Here is a 13,913-nt window from a genome sequence, read left to right as displayed (position 1 = left end):
AGAGAGTTGGCTCCAGTGCGCATGTCTGCGGTGTGTGCCCATGGAGCATTGCTGAGGCGCATTAGTGGCGTCTGCGGGTCAGTGACGTCATAGCGACGTCGTCTGAGACGCAGCGCCGCGCTGTCGCCGGTGGTGATGCAGCTTCCGGGGCAGGACTCCGGACACACGCGCCGCTTGATTGGAGCACCTGGTAACAGGATATATAACTCGGCCCCTCACACAACACAGTACGGCACCTTGAAAAAGAGGCGAAACGCGCGTCGGTGGCGGCGCTGCTTGTGGTCCTTGGCTAAGTTTAGTATGGGTAAGCACTATGGCTTGGGATAGTGATTTTTTCAGGATGCGCACCTGTTAGGATCTCTTTTACCTTTATATCCCTCAAATATGGCCCATATTTGTTACAGGCACTAAGCACTTTATTTTGTTAATTTCTTAGGACTAACAAGCAGCAGATACTTATCTGATCCTTTATGTATATTCTGTCATTTATGTAATTGTCAATATTATATGTTTAATAAACTTTGCTCATTATTTTTATGTGATTGGACTTGTACTCCCTGTTTTTTCCTGTTTAATATGTTATGCGGGAGTGTCTATTTCCCATTGAGACGACACTATATAGTGGGCGACTCTACTGGGATTTACATTTGGTTCCGTATGGTTTTGTTTTATATGCTTGCTATCTGTGTTTTCACAGTTACCAATAAGGAACATATGGATTTCAGTGAACGCGAGAAAGCGTGGCAGACTGAACTTGATAAAGTTTTTAATGAAGGATCTGGTATCAATACGGATTGTAAATTTGGTGACACTAGTACTTTGATTATTAAATATAAAGAGCTACTCAATAAACGTACACGGTTATGGTGGAATAAGGCATTCATGTATAAGTACTTAATCTGTGGCCTCATACCAAGAGGCTTACGGATACAAGTGTTCCCATCCTTTAATATTAATGACAGTGAGTTTGTCAACCAGTGGGAGGATGCTGCTTCCACATGTTCAAGGAAATATATGGAATTACTGTCTAAATATAATGAAAAACAACTAAATGAATTAGATGTTGAAATTGGATCTATACAGGATGAGGTGAACAAAAACCTTGCTGGTGAGATGGTAGCCAAGGTGAAGGTGGAGGTGGAGACATTTTTAAAAAAATGTGAAACGGAGGTTGTTCAGAGAAAAACTAAAAAATATCAGCGTGACCTTACTGATCGACAACAGGATCGGATTTATAAATGGCGTTATCGCCAAATGAATGGTAATAATAATAAAAATCCTATAAGAGGAAGGTCCACCTCACTTTCATCGGTATCATCACTTGAAGAACCCATGAATACTTCAGATGGTGTACGGCCTTTGTGGGACAGGAGGGATCATGTGAGAGATAGACGTTGGAAGAATGGAAAAACCAACAAAAGAAAAATGGCTAATTCACCTAAGAGTGACAAAAAAGCTCGAACAAACACACTAGAGGTAATTAACCTCTCCTCACATGTGCTCTCTGATCTTCACAAAAGTGTATTACAACTTGGTTTATCATTCTCTCCAGTAAATAATTTTGATTACTTTACAGCGGTAAAGGATCTCCACCTGTTTTCCCGAAAGATCATCCTTAGAAAATTACATTCACGCCCTCTGTCAGACCAAAGTCTATCGGTCTCAGAAGCTGAGGCAATACATACTCTAGAAGAATTGGAGAGTGAGTCTCATGGAGATTCGGTAAGTGGATCTTTACCTCCTATTGCAGCCAGATGTACCACGTTTCCCCCTTTTTCACTTTGTCCCCAGGTCGAGATATTTACAAGGTTGGTGACTGAAGATCTTAAGACCATCACCAATTATAAAAAAAGTGATAATTTGACCCCACAACAGAGAGTGGCTTTATGTGAAATTGGAAGTTGGGATGACATTGTTATTAAATCGGCTGACAAGGGGGGAAACGTGGTTCTCTGGCCTGTAGATAAATATGAAAAAGAGGCCTTCAGACAATTGAGAAATAAAGAATATTATTCTCAGTTGCCAAATAGCCCTCTTAAGATCTTTCAGAATGAATTACATAATATTCTTGAAATGGCATATGAAAGAGGTATTATAACTAAAAAAGTTTTGCAGGGCCTTTTGGTTCATACTCCGGTGATTCCCACTTTTTATCTTCTCCCCAAGGTCCATACGGATCCTGTGCTTCCTCCTGGACGTCCCATTGTGTCTGGCATGGGGGGGCTATGCGACCCAGCCTGCAAATTCATTGAATACTATTTACATCCGCAGGTTGAGACGCTGCCCTCCTATGTCAGGGACACTAATGATGTCCTCAGGAGATTGGATGGCCTGTTTGTGGATGCGGACATGATTTTGGTTACAGCAGATGTCGAATCGCTTTACACCAGTATTCGACACGTGGATGGATTGAGGGCTTCCAGATTCTTCCTGGAAACGAGTAATTTAGATCCGGACATGCGTGAGCTGGTCTTGGAGCTATTGGAGTTCGTTCTTACCCACAACTTCTTTACTTTTAAGGACAGATATTTTCTACAGAGACAGGGCACCGCGATGGGGGCGGCTTGTGCGCCATCCTACGCTAATCTTTTCTTGGGTTATTGGGAGAGGGAGATTTTCTCGGATGGCGCACTGGCCGCTCCCCAGATTGCGGGATGGTTCAGATACATTGATGACGTTCTATTTGTCTGGCAAGGCCCTGTCTCTGAGCTACATGACTTTGTGGGGGTTCTGAACCAGACTAGCTTCAATATCCATCTCACGTATGCTTTTCACCACCATCAAATTACATTTCTTGATGTTATGATAAAAGTACAGGATGATGGTTTAATTCACACCGATCTGTATAGAAAGGAGACTTCTGTGAATGCCCTTCTGCATGCATCCTCGTCACATCCGCATTCCACGATCAGGTCTATTCCAGTTGGACAATTTTTACGTGCAAGGAGGATTTGCTCAACTGATGCCTTATTTGAGGCTCAGGCGGTGGACCTTGGGGAAAGATTTACCCAAAGAGGCTATAGTGGTAAAAGCATTAGGAGAGGTTATTGGCGGGCCAAAAGATCTTCTAGGGTTGATCTCTTGGGAAACAGGTGGAAAAAATCCAAACCTAAAATGGATGGAGAAGTAAGATTTATTTCAACATATAATCATAAATGGGACCTGATGAGATCTATCTTGAACCGACATTGGGCGGTTCTGAGAACTGACCCAATTTTACGTGAGTGCCTTTCTGAACGCCCCCTTATGACTGCGCGGAGGTGTAATACCCTCAAGAACATGCTAGTGAGGAGTCACTATACCACCAAAAGTATAGACTTCTTTCAGGCTGGCACACCCAGGAATGGATTTTTTCCATGTGGAGTGTGCCTAGCATGTAGGAATCTTCGGAGGGCATTATCATTCACTTCATCGGATGGCCGTCGTGAATTCAAAATTAGAGGTTACATCACGTGTAGTACCACATATGTGGTCTATTATGCAGTTTGCCCGTGTGGGCTAATATATGTTGGATTAACTACACGCGAACTACGCGTTCGCATAAGAGAACATGTTAGAGATATAATGGCGGCACGTGAAGTGGAGGATATTAATGCTCTCAAACCTATTCCGAGACACTTTCGGTTGAAACATAAATGTGATCCGAGTGGACTCCAAGCTTGGGGTATTGACAGGATCCGTGCGGGAATAAGGGGGGGTGACACCAAACGTGTGTTAGCTCAAAGGGAATGCCGGTGGATTACAGTTCTTGATACCATCACACCGGCTGGACTCAATGAGCAGTTGAGTTTTAGCTCATATTTGTAATTTTTGTGTTGTGACATGGTTTTGTTTTTATTATATATGTTTGTATGTTCACTGTATTGGTTTGTTTCCCTTTAGTCATCTCTAATGGAACACCGTAATTTCTAGGACGTTTAGTGGGGAAGATCTGGAGGGACCCTTGGTGTTATATCCTGGCTCAAGAACATCATATCAAGTTTGGCTTATGGGACTATTTTTATTTAACAAGAAAAAGAAGAAAAAAGATGAATAATAAAAAGAAAGAAAAAAAGATAAATATTTTATTCACGTTGGTGTATCATTTTATATATGTCACATGTATTATGTGTGCACTCTTTTTGAAGCATTTCATATGCACCATTTTTCCTGTGTATATAAAAGGAATACATAGCTGATAGTATAATCACATTTATATGTGCACCTTTTTTGAAGTATTTCACATGTACCATCTCTCCTTTATATATAAAAGGAATACATAGTTGATGGTATAATCACATTAATGTCCATTGTAATGGGATTATATATTTTATATATATTTTTATTTTTCACTATTATTAATGATATAGTTGTTATGAGCTAGCGCTCATTAATCTTTTGGATTCATTTATATATATATTCACTTTGTGTAATTTGTTATATCTAGAACCCATTTCCCTTTCTTGTATTTATGACCTAGAGAGTTGGCTCCAGTGCGCATGTCTGCGGTGTGTGCCCATGGAGCATTGCTGAGGCGCATTAGTGGCGTCTGCGGGTCAGTGACGTCATAGCGACGTCGTCTGAGACGCAGCGCCGCGCTGTCGCCGGTGGTGATGCAGCTTCCGGGGCAGGACTCCGGACACACGCGCCGCTTGATTGGAGCACCTGGTAACAGGATATATAACTCGGCCCCTCACACAACACAGTACGGCACCTTGAAAAAGAGGCGAAACGCGCGTCGGTGGCGGCGCTGCTTGTGGTCCTTGGCTAAGTTTAGTATGGGTAAGCACTATGGCTTGGGATAGTGATTTTTTCAGGATGCGCACCTGTTAGGATCTCTTTTACCTTTATATCCCTCAAATATGGCCCATATTTGTTACAGGCACTAAGCACTTTATTTTGTTAATTTCTTAGGACTAACAAGCAGCAGATACTTATCTGATCCTTTATGTATATTCTGTCATTTATGTAATTGTCAATATTATATGTTTAATAAACTTTGCTCATTATTTTTATGTGATTGGACTTGTACTCCCTGTTTTTTCCTGTTTAATATGTTATGCGGGAGTGTCTATTTCCCATTGAGACGACACTATATAGTGGGCGACTCTACTGGGATTTACATTTGGTTCCGTATGGTTTTGTTTTATATGCTTGCTATCTGTGTTTTCACAGTTACCAATAAGGAACATATGGATTTCAGTGAACGCGAGAAAGCGTGGCAGACTGAACTTGATAAAGTTTTTAATGAAGGATCTGGTATCAATACGGATTGTAAATTTGGTGACACTAGTACTTTGATTATTAAATATAAAGAGCTACTCAATAAACGTACACGGTTATGGTGGAATAAGGCATTCATGTATAAGTACTTAATCTGTGGCCTCATACCAAGAGGCTTACGGATACAAGTGTTCCCATCCTTTAATATTAATGACAGTGAGTTTGTCAACCAGTGGGAGGATGCTGCTTCCACATGTTCAAGGAAATATATGGAATTACTGTCTAAATATAATGAAAAACAACTAAATGAATTAGATGTTGAAATTGGATCTATACAGGATGAGGTGAACAAAAACCTTGCTGGTGAGATGGTAGCCAAGGTGAAGGTGGAGGTGGAGACATTTTTAAAAAAATGTGAAACGGAGGTTGTTCAGAGAAAAACTAAAAAATATCAGCGTGACCTTACTGATCGACAACAGGATCGGATTTATAAATGGCGTTATCGCCAAATGAATGGTAATAATAATAAAAATCCTATAAGAGGAAGGTCCACCTCACTTTCATCGGTATCATCACTTGAAGAACCCATGAATACTTCAGATGGTGTACGGCCTTTGTGGGACAGGAGGGATCATGTGAGAGATAGACGTTGGAAGAATGGAAAAACCAACAAAAGAAAAATGGCTAATTCACCTAAGAGTGACAAAAAAGCTCGAACAAACACACTAGAGGTAATTAACCTCTCCTCACATGTGCTCACAAAAGTGTATTACAACTTGGTTTATCATTCTCTCCAGTAAATAATTTTGATTACTTTACAGCGGTAAAGGATCTCCACCTGTTTTCCCGAAAGATCATCCTTAGAAAATTACATTCACGCCCTCTGTCAGACCAAAGTCTATCGGTCTCAGAAGCTGAGGCAATACATACTCTAGAAGAATTGGAGAGTGAGTCTCATGGAGATTCGGTAAGTGGATCTTTACCTCCTATTGCAGCCAGATGTACCACGTTTCCCCCTTTTTCACTTTGTCCCCAGGTCGAGATATTTACAAGGTTGGTGACTGAAGATCTTAAGACCATCACCAATTATAAAAAAAGTGATAATTTGACCCCACAACAGAGAGTGGCTTTATGTGAAATTGGAAGTTGGGATGACATTGTTATTAAATCGGCTGACAAGGGGGGAAACGTGGTTCTCTGGCCTGTAGATAAATATGAAAAAGAGGCCTTCAGACAATTGAGAAATAAAGAATATTATTCTCAGTTGCCAAATAGCCCTCTTAAGATCTTTCAGAATGAATTACATAATATTCTTGAAATGGCATATGAAAGAGGTATTATAACTAAAAAAGTTTTGCAGGGCCTTTTGGTTCATACTCCGGTGATTCCCACTTTTTATCTTCTCCCCAAGGTCCATAAGGATCCTGTGCTTCCTCCTGGACGTCCCATTGTGTCTGGCATGGGGGGGCTATGCGACCCAGCCTGCAAATTCATTGAATACTATTTACATCCGCAGGTTGAGACGCTGCCCTCCTATGTCAGGGACACTAATGATGTCCTCAGGAGATTGGATGGCCTGTTTGTGGATGCGGACATGATTTTGGTTACAGCAGATGTCGAATCGCTTTACACCAGTATTCGACACGTGGATGGATTGAGGGCTTCCAGATTCTTCCTGGAAACGAGTAATTTAGATCCGGACATGCGTGAGTTGGTCTTGGAGCTATTGGAGTTCGTTCTTACCCACAACTTCTTTACTTTTAAGGACAGATATTTTCTACAGAGACAGGGCACCGCGATGGGGGCGGCTTGTGCGCCATCCTACGCTAATCTTTTCTTGGGTTATTGGGAGAGGGAGATTTTCTCGGATGGCGCACTGGCCGCTCCCCAGATTGCAGGATGGTTCAGATACATTGATGACGTTCTATTTGTCTGGCAAGGCCCTGTCTCTGAGCTACATGACTTTGTGGGGGTTCTGAACCAGACTAGCTTCAATATCCATCTCACGTATGCTTTTCACCACCATCAAATTACATTTCTTGATGTTATGATAAAAGTACAGGATGATGGTTTAATTCACACCGATCTGTATAGAAAGGAGACTTCTGTGAATGCCCTTCTGCATGCATCCTCGTCACATCCGCATTCCACGATCAGGTCTATTCCAGTTGGACAATTTTTACGTGCAAGGAGGATTTGCTCAACTGATGCCTTATTTGAGGCTCAGGCGGTGGACCTTGGGGAAAGATTTACCCAAAGAGGCTATAGTGGTAAAAGCATTAGGAGAGGTTATTGGCGGGCCAAAAGATCTTCTAGGGTTGATCTCTTGGGAAACAGGTGGAAAAAATCCAAACCTAAAATGGATGGAGAAGTAAGATTTATTTCAACATATAATCATAAATGGGACCTGATGAGATCTATCTTGAACCGACATTGGGCGGTTCTGAGAACTGACCCAATTTTACGTGAGTGCCTTTCTGAACGCCCCCTTATGACTGCGTGGAGGTGTAATACCCTCAAGAACATGCTAGTGAGGAGTCACTATACCACCAAAAGTATAGACTTCTTTCAGGCTGGCACACCCAGGAATGGATTTTTTCCATGTGGAGTGTGCCTAGCATGTAGGAATCTTCGGAGGGCATTATCATTCACTTCATCGGATGGCCGTCGTGAATTCAAAATTAGAGGTTACATCACGTGTAGTACCACATATGTGGTCTATTATGCAGTTTGCCCGTGTGGGCTAATATATGTTGGATTAACTACACGCGAACTACGCGTTCGCATAAGAGAACATGTTAGAGATATAATGGCGGCACGTGAAGTGGAGGATATTAATGCTCTCAAACCTATTCCGAGACACTTTCGGTTGAAACATAAATGTGATCCGAGTGGACTCCAAGCTTGGGGTATTGACAGGATCCGTGCGGGAATAAGGGGGGGTGACACCAAACGTGTGTTAGCTCAAAGGGAATGCCGGTGGATCACAGTTCTTGATACCATCACACCGGCTGGACTCAATGAGCAGTTGAGTTTTAGCTCATATTTGTAATTTTTGTGTTGTGACATGGTTTTGTTTTTATTATATATGTTTGTATGTTCACTGTATTGGTTTGTTTCCCTTTAGTCATCTCTAATGGAACACCGTAATTTCTAGGACGTTTAGTGGGGAAGATCTGGAGGGACCCTTGGTGTTATATCCTGGCTCAAGAACATCATATCAAGTTTGGCTTATGGGACTATTTTTATTTAACAAGAAAAAGAAGAAAAAAGATGAATAATAAAAAGAAAGAAAAAAAGATAAATATTTTATTCACGTTGGTGTATCATTTTATATATGTCACATGTATTATGTGTGCACTCTTTTTGAAGCATTTCATATGCACCATTTTTCCTGTGTATATAAAAGGAATACATAGCTGATAGTATAATCACATTTATATGTGCACCTTTTTTGAAGTATTTCACATGTACCATCTCTCCTTTATATATAAAAGGAATACATAGTTGATGGTATAATCACATTAATGTCCATTGTAATGGGATTATATATTTTATATATATTTTTATTTTTCACTATTATTAATGATATAGTTGTTATGAGCTAGCGCTCATTAATCTTTTGGATTCATTTATATATATATTCACTTTGTGTAATTTGTTATATCTAGAACCCATTTCCCTTTCTTGTATTTATCACCTAGAGAGTTGGCTCCAGTGCGCATGTCTGCGGTGTGTGCCCATGGAGCATTGCTGAGGCGCATTAGTGGCGTCTGCGGGTCAGTGACGTCATAGCGACGTCGTCTGAGACGCAGCGCCGCGCTGTCGCCGGTGGTGATGCAGCTTCCGGGGCAGGACTCCGGACACACGCGCCGCTTGATTGGAGCACCTGGTAACAGGATATATAACTCGGCCCCTCACACAACACAGTACGGCACCTTGAAAAAGAGGCGAAACGCGCGTCGGTGGCGGCGCTGCTTGTGGTCCTTGGCTAAGTTTAGTATGGGTAAGCACTATGGCTTGGGATAGTGATTTTTTCAGGATGCGCACCTGTTAGGATCTCTTTTACCTTTATATCCCTCAAATATGGCCCATATTTGTTACAGGCACTAAGCACTTTATTTTGTTAATTTCTTAGGACTAACAAGCAGCAGATACTTATCTGATCCTTTATGTATATTCTGTCATTTATGTAATTGTCAATATTATATGTTTAATAAACTTTGCTCATTATTTTTATGTGATTGGACTTGTACTCCCTGTTTTTTCCAGTTTAATATGTTATGCGGGAGTGTCTATTTCCCATTGAGACGACACTATATAGTGGGCGACTCTACTGGGATTTACATTTGGTTCCGTATGGTTTTGTTTTATATGCTTGCTATCTGTGTTTTCACAGTTACCAATAAGGAACATATGGATTTCAGTGAACGCGAGAAAGCGTGGCAGACTGAACTTGATAAAGTTTTTAATGAAGGATCTGGTATCAATACGGATTGTAAATTTGGTGACACTAGTACTTTGATTATTAAATATAAAGAGCTACTCAATAAACGTACACGGTTATGGTGGAATAAGGCATTCATGTATAAGTACTTAATCTGTGGCCTCATACCAAGAGGCTTACGGATACAAGTGTTCCCATCCTTTAATATTAATGACAGTGAGTTTGTCAACCAGTGGGAGGATGCTGCTTCCACATGTTCAAGGAAATATATGGAATTACTGTCTAAATATAATGAAAAACAACTAAATGAATTAGATGTTGAAATTGGATCTATACAGGATGAGGTGAACAAAAACCTTGCTGGTGAGATGGTAGCCAAGGTGAAGGTGGAGGTGGAGACATTTTTAAAAAAATGTGAAACGGAGGTTGTTCAGAGAAAAACTAAAAAATATCAGCGTGACCTTACTGATCGACAACAGGATCGGATTTATAAATGGCGTTATCGCCAAATGAATGGTAATAATAATAAAAATCCTATAAGAGGAAGGTCCACCTCACTTTCATCGGTATCATCACTTGAAGAACCCATGAATACTTCAGATGGTGTACGGCCTTTGTGGGACAGGAGGGATCATGTGAGAGATAGACGTTGGAAGAATGGAAAAACCAACAAAAGAAAAATGGCTAATTCACCTAAGAGTGACAAAAAAGCTCGAACAAACACACTAGAGGTAATTAACCTCTCCTCACATGTGCTCTCTGATCTTCACAAAAGTGTATTACAACTTGGTTTATCATTCTCTCCAGTAAATAATTTTGATTACTTTACAGCGGTAAAGGATCTCCACCTGTTTTCCCGAAAGATCATCCTTAGAAAATTACATTCACGCCCTCTGTCAGACCAAAGTCTATCGGTCTCAGAAGCTGAGGCAATACATACTCTAGAAGAATTGGAGAGTGAGTCTCATGGAGATTCGGTAAGTGGATCTTTACCTCCTATTGCAGCCAGATGTACCACGTTTCCCCCTTTTTCACTTTGTCCCCAGGTCGAGATATTTACAAGGTTGGTGACTGAAGATCTTAAGACCATCACCAATTATAAAAAAAGTGATAATTTGACCCCACAACAGAGAGTGGCTTTATGTGAAATTGGAAGTTGGGATGACATTGTTATTAAATCGGCTGACAAGGGGGGAAACGTGGTTCTCTGGCCTGTAGATAAATATGAAAAAGAGGCCTTCAGACAATTGAGAAATAAAGAATATTATTCTCAGTTGCCAAATAGCCCTCTTAAGATCTTTCAGAATGAATTACATAATATTCTTGAAATGGCATATGAAAGAGGTATTATAACTAAAAAAGTTTTGCAGGGCCTTTTGGTTCATACTCCGGTGATTCCCACTTTTTATCTTCTCCCCAAGGTCCATAAGGATCCTGTGCTTCCTCCTGGACGTCCCATTGTGTCTGGCATGGGGGGGCTATGCGACCCAGCCTGCAAATTCATTGAATACTATTTACATCCGCAGGTTGAGACGCTGCCCTCCTATGTCAGGGACACTAATGATGTCCTCAGGAGATTGGATGGCCTGTTTGTGGATGCGGACATGATTTTGGTTACAGCAGATGTCGAATCGCTTTACACCAGTATTCGACACGTGGATGGATTGAGGGCTTCCAGATTCTTCCTGGAAACGAGTAATTTAGATCCGGACATGCGTGAGTTGGTCTTGGAGCTATTGGAGTTCGTTCTTACCCACAACTTCTTTACTTTTAAGGACAGATATTTTCTACAGAGACAGGGCACCGCGATGGGGGCGGCTTGTGCGCCATCCTACGCTAATCTTTTCTTGGGTTATTGGGAGAGGGAGATTTTCTCGGATGGCGCACTGGCCGCTCCCCAGATTGCGGGATGGTTCAGATACATTGATGACGTTCTATTTGTCTGGCAAGGCCCTGTCTCTGAGCTACATGACTTTGTGGGGGTTCTGAACCAGACTAGCTTCAATATCCATCTCACGTATGCTTTTCACCACCATCAAATTACATTTCTTGATGTTATGATAAAAGTACAGGATGATGGTTTAATTCACACCGATCTGTATAGAAAGGAGACTTCTGTGAATGCCCTTCTGCATGCATCCTCGTCACATCCGCATTCCACGATCAGGTCTATTCCAGTTGGACAATTTTTACGTGCAAGGAGGATTTGCTCAACTGATGCCTTATTTGAGGCTCAGGTGGTGGACCTTGGGGAAAGATTTACCCAAAGAGGCTATAGTGGTAAAAGCATTAGGAGAGGTTATTGGTGGGCCAAAAGATCTTCTAGGGTTGATCTCTTGGGAAACAGGTGGAAAAAATCCAAACCTAAAATGGATGGAGAAGTAAGATTTATTTCAACATATAATCATAAATGGGACCTGATGAGATCTATCTTGAACCGACATTGGGCGGTTCTGAGAACTGACCCAATTTTACGTGAGTGCCTTTCTGAACGCCCCCTTATGACTGCGCGGAGGTGTAATACCCTCAAGAACATGCTAGTGAGGAGTCACTATACCACCAAAAGTATAGACTTCTTTCAGGCTGGCACACCCAGGAATGGATTTTTTCCATGTGGAGTGTGCCTAGCATGTAGGAATCTTCGGAGGGCATTATCATTCACTTCATCGGATGGCCGTCGTGAATTCAAAATTAGAGGTTACATCACGTGTAGTACCACATATGTGGTCTATTATGCAGTTTGCCCGTGTGGGCTAATATATGTTGGATTAACTACACGCGAACTACGCGTTCGCATAAGAGAACATGTTAGAGATATAATGGCGGCACGTGAAGTGGAGGATATTAATGCTCTCAAACCTATTCCGAGACACTTTCGGTTGAAACATAAATGTGATCCGAGTGGACTCCAAGCTTGGGGTATTGACAGGATCCGTGCGGGAATAAGGGGGGGTGACACCAAACGTGTGTTAGCTCAAAGGGAATGCCGGTGGATCACAGTTCTTGATACCATCACACCGGCTGGACTCAATGAGCAGTTGAGTTTTAGCTCATATTTGTAATTTTTGTGTTGTGACATGGTTTTGTTTTTATTATATATGTTTGTATGTTCACTGTATTGGTTTGTTTCCCTTTAGTCATCTCTAATGGAACACCGTAATTTCTAGGACGTTTAGTGGGGAAGATCTGGAGGGACCCTTGGTGTTATATCCTGGCTCAAGAACATCATATCAAGTTTGGCTTATGGGACTATTTTTATTTAACAAGAAAAAGAAGAAAAAAGATGAATAATAAAAAGAAAGAAAAAAAGATAAATATTTTATTCACGTTGGTGTATCATTTTATATATGTCACATGTATTATGTGTGCACTCTTTTTGAAGCATTTCATATGCACCATTTTTCCTGTGTATATAAAAGGAATACATAGCTGATAGTATAATCACATTTATATGTGCACCTTTTTTGAAGTATTTCACATGTACCATCTCTCCTTTATATATAAAAGGAATACATAGTTGATGGTATAATCACATTAATGTCCATTGTAATGGGATTATATATTTTATATATATTTTTATTTTTCACTATTATTAATGATATAGTTGTTATGAGCTAGCGCTCATTAATCTTTTGGATTCATTTATATATATATTCACTTTGTGTAATTTGTTATATCTAGAACCCATTTCCCTTTCTTGTATTTATCACCTAGAGAGTTGGCTCCAGTGCGCATGTCTGCGGTGTGTGCCCATGGAGCATTGCTGAGGCGCATTAGTGGCGTCTGCGGGTCAGTGACGTCATAGCGACGTCGTCTGAGACGCAGCGCCGCGCTGTCGCCGGTGGTGATGCAGCTTCCGGGGCAGGACTCCGGACACACGCGCCGCTTGATTGGAGCACCTGGTAACATGATATATAACTCGGCCCCTCACACAACACAGTACGGCACCTTGATCCAAGTGATTGGATGCAATTGTTACAAGTTGTATGAAGTCATTGCTGGAATGTGGTCAGTACAGAGCAGGAGAAAACCTGCAGGATGATACTGCAAGGCTATGTTCACATGCAGCATTTTTTTGCTTTTTTATGTAAATTAAAAGCTGCTTTCTACAGTACTAGAAAATTCTATGAGATTTCAGAAATCTTATGTGCACACTTTTTTTTTTTTTTCGAGGCTGAATTAACGAACCGCAGTATTTTTTAATTCTGCAGTATGCAAACACTGTAAAAAATGCAACAAATGTTTTTGCATTGATTTTGCTGCA

At 41.1% G+C, this 13,913-nt stretch overlaps 2 protein-coding genes across 2 annotated transcripts; both read left to right on the top strand.

Annotated features, from left to right (window-relative positions):
• The first annotated feature begins 657 nt into the window (after positions 1–657).
• On the top strand, positions 658–4,273 carry LOC141057221 (uncharacterized). The gene is made up of 2 exons (XM_073553752.1): positions 658–1,722; positions 3,883–4,273. Exons 1-2 carry the CDS (start codon positions 658–660, stop codon positions 3,910–3,912), a joined length of 1,095 nt encoding a protein of 364 aa, XP_073409853.1. The 3' UTR covers positions 3,913–4,273.
• A 5,288-nt stretch (positions 4,274–9,561) lies between these two features.
• On the top strand, positions 9,562–13,186 carry LOC141057220 (uncharacterized). Its single transcript, XM_073553751.1, has 2 exons — positions 9,562–10,626; positions 12,787–13,186. Exons 1-2 carry the CDS (start codon positions 9,562–9,564, stop codon positions 12,814–12,816), a joined length of 1,095 nt encoding a protein of 364 aa, XP_073409852.1. The 3' UTR covers positions 12,817–13,186.
• The last annotated feature ends 727 nt before the right edge of the window (positions 13,187–13,913 follow it).

The sequence above is a fragment of the Dendrobates tinctorius genome, unplaced genomic scaffold, assembly GCF_039654945.1.
Source record: "Dendrobates tinctorius isolate UK_male_01 unplaced genomic scaffold, ASM3965494v1 ptg000203l, whole genome shotgun sequence".
Classification (NCBI taxonomy): Eukaryota; Metazoa; Chordata; class Amphibia; order Anura; family Dendrobatidae; genus Dendrobates; species Dendrobates tinctorius.
This window is presented reverse-complemented; position numbering and strand designations above follow the sequence as displayed.

Bases quoted from the DNA above. Each gene is read 5' to 3' on its own strand.
- LOC141057221 (XM_073553752.1), top strand. From the start codon at position 658: ATGGTTTTGTTTTATATGCTTGCTATCTGTGTTTTCACAGTTACCAAT. The intron at 1,723-3,882 runs GTAAGTGGATCT...GTTTCCCTTTAG, and splicing joins GTGAGTCTCATGGAGATTCG to TCATCTCTAATGGAACACCG.
- LOC141057220 (XM_073553751.1), top strand. From the start codon at position 9,562: ATGGTTTTGTTTTATATGCTTGCTATCTGTGTTTTCACAGTTACCAAT. The intron at 10,627-12,786 runs GTAAGTGGATCT...GTTTCCCTTTAG, and splicing joins GTGAGTCTCATGGAGATTCG to TCATCTCTAATGGAACACCG.